At 33.1% G+C, this 10121-nt stretch overlaps 2 protein-coding genes across 4 annotated transcripts; one reads left to right on the top strand and one right to left on the bottom strand.

Annotated features, from left to right (window-relative positions):
* On the top strand, positions 1418–3459 carry LOC109336795 (pirin-like protein). Its single transcript, XM_019573619.1, has 7 exons — positions 1418–1652; positions 1967–2016; positions 2143–2181; positions 2265–2293; positions 2460–2522; positions 2614–2717; positions 2799–3459. The coding sequence occupies exons 1-7, from the start codon at positions 1540–1542 to the stop codon at positions 3280–3282; spliced, it is 882 nt and encodes a 293-aa protein (XP_019429164.1). The 5' UTR covers positions 1418–1539; the 3' UTR covers positions 3283–3459.
* LOC109335062 (DNA-directed RNA polymerase III subunit RPC7-like) lies at positions 3978–9918 on the bottom strand. Of its 3 annotated transcripts, none has more exons than XM_019571109.1 (9): positions 9818–9918; positions 8703–8864; positions 7748–7886; positions 7437–7550; positions 7259–7312; positions 6618–6664; positions 5537–5647; positions 4396–4450; positions 3978–4244 (listed from the first exon to the last, which is right to left on the bottom strand). In XM_019571109.1, the coding sequence occupies exons 2-9, from the start codon at positions 8796–8798 to the stop codon at positions 4228–4230; spliced, it is 633 nt and encodes a 210-aa protein (XP_019426654.1). In that variant the 5' UTR covers positions 8799–8864; positions 9818–9918; the 3' UTR covers positions 3978–4227. The 3 variants fall into 3 exon arrangements, with proteins under 3 accessions (XP_019426654.1, XP_019426656.1, XP_019426655.1); XM_019571111.1 differs by having other exon boundaries at positions 7751–7886; XM_019571110.1 differs by having other exon boundaries at positions 9822–9881.

Below are 10121 nucleotides of genomic sequence, written 5' to 3'. Positions count from 1 at the left end.
TAATCAAAAAAAGTTTGAAAGTGTGAGTGTGCAGAGAATAGTACTTCAGATAACATGACACAATTGAGCTGAGATCATTTCCTAACTTGCATTGAACAATGTACTGATTTAAATAATACAAGATTGATTTCAATTTTTCTTTATATTTTTCTTTTTCATCCACCAATTGTTTTTTATTTGTTTCTGTGAATTGTGATCAGTTAATATTAATTTGTCTCTTCTTCTCATCAACGGGAAAATGTGATGTACATCTATCTATTTAGTATATAATAAATTATTGTTATTGTTTAAGAATAATGGTAATGAATGGGATAATATTTTCTTCAACTAGGGGCCGCATGGATCTTGTTTAATATTTTAAAATATAGATTTTGAACTTTTTAATACTTTGGAATAAAAAGTTAAATGTAAAAATTTAATATAATGACTAAATTTACAAAAAGTGAACTACATCCAAAAAAAATTTAAAAAAAGATATATCATCTACAAATCTTTTAAATCTCCATATATTATAGGGAAGAAAACTAATATATATATTGTAAGACTTTATCTATTATCGATTAGTTGATAAGGAACCCGTATTATTTTAGATTTAATATGTACACATTGACAGTGTAAGCAAATCTTCATAATTCATATGTTAGGTAGTATTGACTTTCAAACAAAATTATTATAAACGATAGTGGGTGATGTGCCGAGAGTGTAAATTTTTTTATACTACCAGTGCATAAATTTTAAATTCTATTATTTTCTTATTAAAATTGGCAATGTTATTAATACTGTATCAGTTATCAAATGGTCAGGGTACTCATATAATAGTTCAACTACTGGTTCACTAATTAAACTCCATATCGATAAAGTTAAATATACATATAATATATTAACATTAATGTTGAAAAATCAATAAAAAACAAATGATTTTTTATTTTCATTAAAAATTAATTTTAAATAAAAATTGGTTTGTAAAACTGGTATGGTTCAATTGAAAACTGATTTGTGCAACTGGTTTCGACCAATTTTGACCGACTTTGACCATTATAATTGCATAAACAATATAATTATTGTATCGTATCAATATTGAGATTTGTTCACCAATTTATCACTTGAACCGGCCGCAGGCAGGAACAGGCTTTTACAAAATTTGGATATTAGGACTAAAAAATTAACATAGTAAAATTAAAACAATGAATGCATTGGTGTGATCCAACTTAACCTCTACTCTAATAATTTCCATAAAGATAGTTAAAGGAATAGGCTTTTGCATCATGATGACATGAAGTTGATGTCATGAATATAATTGGTTCAACTACAACTCAAAGTACACCATGAATGAAAGTGGATCCCATTCATAAATCAATACAATAATATTATCTCAGCCACCATTCTATATCCAACTAACCCATCAATCCATCTTTTCCCATCTTTATTAATTATCATTATCATATCATTGCTTTTACCTATAAATATATCCACCCCAAGTTCACAACAACAACAACATACAAGACCCAGTTTCATTTTTTTAAGGAAGAAAAATATATCATGTCTGATTCAGATCAATGCCCTTTTGACTCTCCCAGAATTGTTATGAACAAGGTTTTATCCAAATCTCAACAAGAAGGTGATGGAGCACTTGTCAGAAGAGGCATTGGAAGGTAGTTATTAATTCTTGTTAATTTCAGTTAAACATGTAGACAACAACAACATCAACAACTCACTTATGTTTCTATATTATGTTTCAAAGTATTCAATGTATCTCAGATATTCATTCACATTCACTTATATCAAATTTAAATGCTGTTCCAGTATTGTCTATATATATATATATATTATTGTAAACAAATTTCTCTTTTTTTATATATATCCTCCATTTAGTCAACTTCTATTTCAAGTTTGTGAGTTTTGAGATTTCATAGTTTTTCATGTTTGTTTATTGATTGATTGATTGATTATGTATCTGATTTTTCAGAAGTGAGTTGCCAAGGTTGGATCCATTTCTGATGTTGGATCACTTCTCAGGTGCAACTTTGTCTAAATTTGTTGTCTATCTCCTCTGTTCTTTTTTGTTTCTGTCTTTTTATGGCTACATTATTTCTGCAGTATTTTAAGACCATGTTTGTTTGTGTGTCATGTTTGACTTTGCAGTAACCCCTCCTGCAGGGTTTCCTGACCATCCACACAGAGGTATAAATTTCACAAACATTCTTCATTCTCCTTTAATTTTTCCAACTATATTCAAATTATCATGCTTACATTTTGATTTGCAGGTTTTGAGACTGTCACCTATATGCTAGAGGTATAATTACATGGTGTTGTTTTTCATCAAAAAGTCTAATATATGTTTTAACTAATAAGCTATTTCACATGTTATTTCTCTATGGTAGAACAAGACACAATTATACCCAAGTTTTGTTTTTTGTAAAGCATATTTCCTTTACAAAACTTATATATATAAATCTCAGGGAGGGATAACTCATCAAGATTTTGCTGGACGCAAAGGTACAATAAGAACTGGTGATGTTCAAGTAAGTAAAGTTACCTTGACTCATGATAAAAACATAAAATGCATGGTATTAAAAGGAGAAAATTGTCTGAATGGATTATTTTGTTACACAGTGGATGACAGCAGGAAGAGGAATTGTTCACTCTGAAATGCCTGCAGGAGAAGGAACTCACAAGGGAATACAACTATGGATCAATCTATCTGCTACAGACAAAATGTAATGTTTATAACTCATTCAGGTCTTATAAGGATTCATTGGATGAAACTTAGTTAATAAATTTCATTTTTTTTCTTTCAGGATTGAACCAAACTATCAAGAGCTTCTAAGTGAGGACATTCCATCAGCAGAACAAGATGGTGTTGAAGTAAAGGTGATAGCAGGAGAAGCAATGGGAGTCCATTCACCAGTTTACACTAGAACTCCAACCATGTTCCTTGATTTTACTCTCAACCCTGGAGCTGAATTGCACCAAACTATTCCAGACTCATGGAATGCCTTTGTTTATGTGATTGAAGGAGAAGGATTTTTTGGTTTCCAATGTTGTTCACCAATTACAAGTCACCATGTAGTGGTGTTAAGTCTAGGTGATGGTGTTAGTGTATGGAACAAGTCCTCAGATGCATTGAGGTTTGTGCTTATAGGAGGACAGCCACTGAATGAGCCAGTGGCACAGTATGGTCCATTTGTGATGAATACACAATCTGAGATTGAAAAAACCATTCAGGACTATCACTATAGCAAGAATGGGTTTGAGAATGGAAAATCTTGGAGATCTCAATAGTGGTAAAGTGGGATTACAATGATAAGTGGAACAAAAGTTTTACAAATAAAAAGACAGCTATATGTCATTGTCACATCAATCCAATAAGTATATGAAGTGAAAAGAATGGTTGCTTATTCTTTGTACTAAAAAGCTTCTAGAATATATATCCAATTATTGTCACTTTTTAAGTCATAATGGCCATGTCTTATATGGACACATGTGACTCCTCCACCTTAACATTTTAGGATTTGCATAAGAAAACAGATTTTCTGACTTGATGATTACAACTGTGTAGCATATTGATTAAATCACATTTGGGAGGATAATTGTTTTAGTTTTATATTTGATAGAAGTAATGGATGAAACGTTTGATGCACCATTTTCTTAATAATGTTATATATACATATCCTTTTATAACAATTTCATTTTTACTAACAAGTAACAAGTGTACATATTAATTAAAAAAGCTAAGTTTGAGTATCCAGGAATGCAACTGTGTTTGGTAAGGATAGTCTTATCACTCATAATAATCATAATTGTTCAAACATGATTATCTCTAGTGAGTAGAGAATATATGTGGTTTATATAATGAGTCTCCAGTAGCTTTAATTGTGTGGTAAAATAGAGGCCTAAAAATGAGTAGAGTTCTGCATGGTAAGCTAATTTAACCATGCATGGCACTCAAAATTGGGTGGTATATTTTAGATTATAAATTGAGATCATAAATGTTCATAAAATAATCAAATAAATTATTAGACATATATGATTTACTATGTAAGTGCTTTTACTTTATAAAATCTTAACTTCAAATTTTCTAATCATCTATTACAATCTCACCATTTACTCTCTGAAAGGCCAAGCTACAATTTGAATCCCTAACTTGTAACAAAAAAGAAGCAAGATTCCATTCTAGAACACAAGATGTCACAGGAGGACCACACAACCATTAATTGTGTGGGTATCTTAATAGGTACCTTCATCTGCAAGAAATGAACATGTGAATCAGATAGTGGTTAAGCATGATAATTCAGAAGGTGATTACACTAAAACATGCCATAGTTGAATTTGGATGCAAGATGATTAAAGTGAATGTAAACTGAGAAATGCTTTGGATCAGTAAAGCGAAAATACCATCCCCATCATCAACATCGTTATAATCATCTTCATTATCATCATAATATTCACCCTGCAAGATTCACAATATTTTAGTTCTAACATGAAAACCAAAACACAGTGCTTTGGAACTGCATGCTTCACATATCATAAACAAATCATACCATACCCACAACAACAGAAAGCCAAAGCAAGAAAAAATGCGAAATAACTCTTCCAACAACTACCATCAAACCCAAAATACTAAAAAATTCCATGAAAGTGACAGGTCATTCCCCTTTGCCCACACCATGACAAAATAAGCAACTTCTAATCCAATTTTACAAATAAATCCCATTGGATGCTGAAATAAATTTATCATGTCACTGGATATCAAAGGAAGGATGCATTATATGTTAATCATTTGAACAAATGCCAAGTTGAATTTAGAACTCACTTGTATAATTTGAAAGGAAACTTACATAGATCAGCAAGAAAAATATAGACCAGTTCCTCGCCATTTTCACTTTCTAATTTTCTTTCGCCTCCTAATTGATTCTATTTTAAGATTTATTTTTCCCTTTTTGTTTTAAGGGTCGGTGTGGGGATAGTGTAATATGCGTACCATTTAGTCAACAAATACCAAGTTTCACAGATTCAAAGAAACGTCACAAAGCATGGAGCAAAAGAAAGAGAAAGGTCAAGCCCTTGAGGTTTCCTTTTCCTACCAACTTTTCAATTTATTTATTTAGCTAATATACTATAAGTTAGATCGGTAAGAGCTTGCATCACCAAAAAGGCTGACCAGACCAGGTTATTTATGTTAATCAGACTTAATTTCGTCAACACTACAAAGAAGGGGGAATATGATAAACTGTTGCAGATATAAATCTTGCTTCCATTGTCAACTTAATAGGAGTTATTGGCATATCCATTTTCAAATATTAAAGGTCCACAAACTCCCAGAACCGTTTAACTTAAAATAATGTCTCCCTGTGTACATGGAAAACCATTTCATAGTCGACGCTGGCTTAGTTTTAACTTTCTTTGTCTTTGACTTCCATTTTGAAACCTCACTATCGGAAAACGATTTGTGAATGGAATGAATTATTATTTAATCATGGACAGAAACAAGTGGAGTCAGATAAAGAATTATTAGAACATCAAAAGTTAGTGGAACCTTAATATAATCATCATCGCCAATTTCATCTTCATCTGAGGCCTCTCCATCTTCTCCAATTTCATCTTCATCTTCATCTTTCTTTTCCTCTTCACCTTTATCCACTTTTCCCTGCAGGTTAAAGAACAATCAACATTGATTTTCACTGGACAAGTGGTGATGTCACAACACTATTAATAGAAAAATAAAATATAACATTTTTTTGACGAAACATAAATTTTCCGCTAAAACTAATGATATAGGAATCAAAGCTTCTTGGTGCTAAAGGATAGTTGCAATAACAGTAGACTTGGTGGTGGAAGTGGCAATGATAGTGGGGACATCAGCTGTGACGGAAGTGGCGGTAACAACATTGGTGGAGACAACAATGGGACTAAAACTGGTGGTAACAACAATGATGGTGTTGGAGTAGGGAGGCAATGGTGATGGTGGTCATGTTAAGGACGACAATGGTAGTGGTGATGCTGCAGATAGCAGAGATGGTTGTTGAAGCATAAAATTAAGGTGGATGTAACTAATTAGACCAGATATTTGTGGGTTAGAGAGATTATTTTAATAGTTCTCACCTCATAAATTACAATCCTAAGGATCCAGATTAAGATATGAGAATTTATTTAGCTATATCTCAATTCCCTGGAAATATTACAGGGAGTTAGACATCATTGCCAGGTACAATGAACCTGAATTTTTAAATTGTAGGATTGTGTTGCAATTCCAATTCTAAGGTAACCAACAAGGTTGAACACAGTTAGTAGATAGCCTGGACCCTTAAGCACTGTTAGGGTTTAATCCCTGTTATGTATGGAAAAAACTTCGTTTGTAGAGGCAAAACTCATTGTGGTCTCTCTACACTTCCAAAGGGATTAGTCTCCGATAGCCTGGACCCTTGGTGCACGCCAATTCCAACTCTAAGGTTTAATTCCAATCGAACTCCCCATTCCAGTTCCAAATGCCATATCCCCACTAAGTAACTATATATTGAACTAAATACAGAATCCATAAATGAATTGACCGAAACTACTACCACTGTTAGGTTAACAACAAAAAATATAGGCAAGAATGGTAAGCATAGGTGCTCTACCTGGCCTTTTTTCTCTTGCTGTTCAAAGAATTCAAGTCTCTTCAGCCCTGTCAAACAAACATCTTAATCAGTCTAAATAAAAATGTGAAGGCTTTATGATCATCATTCTAAGTAAACAAGAATCCACCTCATAAACATGGCATCCTATGTGACTTCCGCATAATGTTTCAATCCAATAAAAATGGTTTCAGCAGGAAGGTATTAGACATTTATAAATAATATTATAATATAGAATGGTCAACAGGTCAAGCCCCATGTACTGATGTACATATACTACTCAAGAGAACAGCATATATGTGATTCTTAAGTAACGAAAAATTCAAAAAGTTCTTGAAAGACCTATTTAGGAAGATTAACCTTATTCTGTGCAAAATTTTAAACTCTGAATAACTCACATATACAAATAATTAACCAATAGCTAAAGTGGGTGGGTCAGTGCACGAGGTTCGCACATAATGAGATTTGAGGAAGGTAGATGTACGCAGCTTTATCCTCGTAAACAAAGAGGCCGTTTCCAGAATTTGAAACTATGACCTCCATGTCACAAGGAAAGCAACCTTACCGTTGCGTCGAGGCTCACCCTCAAGTCACCAATAGCTAGGACAAAATAAAAAGAGACAAGTCATAAGAAACCATCAAACCTGACTCTGGGTTCCATCGAACTTTTTTCTGGCTTCGCATCGGCCCTGATTTACCTGAAATTACCAATTTAAGATCATATCATTCATTATCAGGAACATAAAATTCATAATGAAAAATAGAAGCGTTTTTTGATATAAAACTTAGCCACTACCCAGAAACAATTTCTATTATTCACACCTTGAACCAACTCCTTAGCAAAGCCATTGAACACTAAAATCTGTGATAGAGAATCACGAGTAAACTTGGTCTTCTTCTTGTCAGAATATCTTGCTATGTGCATGCTTTGGCTCTCTGAAAAGAGAACAAAAAAATTAGTATGCTTCAATGAAGCCTAGAAAAAAACAAAAAATCTAATATCCTTGTTAGCATGCTTACACATGACAGAATAATATAATTAGGTATTTCATGCCCAAAATTTTGTTATGACCACCTATAAAGAAATGGGATCCCACAATTCATATATCATGTAAAAACAACTAAATGTTTACCATCATCACCCTTTAAGGTTGTCTCCTCCAGAAAATAAGGAGAGGCTTTCCAATAATTCTGAAACTTATCACCCCACCTAAGCAACTTTTTCATATTAGGACCAATTTCGTCGATTTTAACTTTAGGCAAATCAACATCCTGCAGGATCATATAGATAATCATGAGCAGTCACACCACCTATACTAAAAAAGGAAACCTCAAAACAATAAATTGAACTATTCCACACAGAATCATCTCCAATTCATCGTATAATATCCAAATCACGATATAGCAAGGATCATGCAGTAGAAAGTTGTCTCTTTAATTTATTTATTTTCTGTTTCTGTCTACAAGAACAGATAGGGTGAGCCTTGACGCAAAGAGCAGGTCTTGACCTGGTGGTCACAGGTTTTGGTTGTGGAGAAGACCTTTCCGCCCACGATGCTGAAGATTACATCTGACCTTCTCTAGTCCCCATGACAGTGGGAACCTCATGGTTCATGCAATAAGTCACCATTTATATCTACTAGAACATGAACATCCTCTCAATTTTAATTACTTCAACACACCTTCTTGCAATCTTCTAAAGTTCAATTATACTCTTGTAAATAAATAGCTGAGGTCATATTAACTGAGAATTAAGACTCCTCATAGTGCATACCACAAATCATTCATAATAGAGAGCAATTAACATTTGAACGATTGGCAAACTAATGGACACAACCTTTTGTTTGATCAATGTAAGTCAATTAGGCCTATCATAGGATCATTTCTACCGTCCTTCCAATTCAAGTGGAAGTGAACTTACCCATACTAAAATTGAGTTAAATATCAGTGTCAACAGTAAATAAGCTACTCATTTTCTACTCTACAGGAATTGCAGTTTCAGATGGATAATAAATCTAACAAACACAGTACCATCGTTTTCTCAAAGGCACATAGAAAATGAACGGAAATATGGATGGATCTAGTTACCTCAGGAAACGGAACAAATTCAACTTGACGGGCAAATGTAAAGCCTCCCCCGAAGCCTCGCCCTCCTCGTCCACGACCACGTCCTCTGCCTGCCATCTCGATTGGTGAGATCTCTGTATCACATTAGATATTCCAAGTGCATCTGCATAAGAAGTATTTGACCTGCAAACAAAGCAAGGCACTCGGTCAAGCAGCTAAAAAGTTATAAGCACTCTGTTAAGGACAACAATTAGTGTTGTTCTCCAGCCTTGCACTCTTGACACAGCTTATTTTTTATAACCGAGAATCACAGCAGAACGGCAAGGAAAAATTATATAAGAATGAGTCGCTGTGGCACTGCCAATCATTTATTGAGTAGGAAAAATTATTGCATCGGGAAGAACACTTTTATAAAGAAAACCGGCCTACAAATTGGATAGCAAGGATACAGGGTATAGTAGAGTATGCACATTTGGAAGTGAAAAATGCATCACATAGCAATCTCTAAACGTTGGACCAATAACTTCTACTAAATTATTTCAGGATTAAATTAAAAAATATAGCATTCAACAAAAAATTAAAGATGGAGAGAGAAGCTGGAACCTTTTTTTCCTAATACATAGAGGTTAACAAAATTATTATTTACACTTCAACACACACAAAAAATAGAGACCTAGAAACTTAAAAAGGGCAAAAAACACCCAAAAACTAGAGGATGAAGCATCAATGGCAACTAGACAAATGCAATAGACAGCATTTTAAAATTATGTACAGTAACCACTAATCTAGACTCATATCAAATTCCAGGAAGGGAGTAGTACCAGCAAGTGATTTCATAATGCAAATAAATAAATAAAACACAGATGAATGATATATTAAAAGAGAAAGATGAATGTCACCAAGACAAAAAAACTAAAAAATACAGATATGGAAGGAAAAAAGGCTAAATGAAAGCAATCACGAAAAGCTCCATGAAAATTGTTTTTTAGAATAGTTCCATGAAAAAGTTAAATGCAAAGTAACTGTGTGGTTCAGGCATTATATCAAACATATGGTAAGCATCACAAAATAAACACAAATAACGTAAACACAAAAGCACAGCGGTGAAAAGATGATTAAAAGGTTTAAGAATTTACGAATGTTGAGCGAGTCCTCTTTCTCTTAGTTGAGTGTCCTTGATATCTCGGCGTATCAAAGGGTTACGAATTAGGCCTAAGCCATAATAATCTCAAGTACAATCACTCAATAAGCCCGCAAACAAATAAGATTTCTGACTTTTTTATATGAGTTTAAAATCTATACGTGTACAGTTTTTTACATTGTTAGCATCATCTGTATCACCATTTTAAAATAATGTATTATTAGTATAAAATTTTTTACATTTTCAATATATAATTTATGATTTATTGTTGATTTGTATTATTTTTGTTGTAAAAATAG

The sequence above is a fragment of the Lupinus angustifolius genome, chromosome LG20 (assembly GCF_001865875.1).
Source record: "Lupinus angustifolius cultivar Tanjil chromosome LG20, LupAngTanjil_v1.0, whole genome shotgun sequence".
Classification (NCBI taxonomy): domain Eukaryota; kingdom Viridiplantae; phylum Streptophyta; class Magnoliopsida; order Fabales; family Fabaceae; genus Lupinus; species Lupinus angustifolius.
Note: the sequence above shows the minus strand (reverse complement) of the source record. Positions and strands in the feature narration are given on the sequence as shown.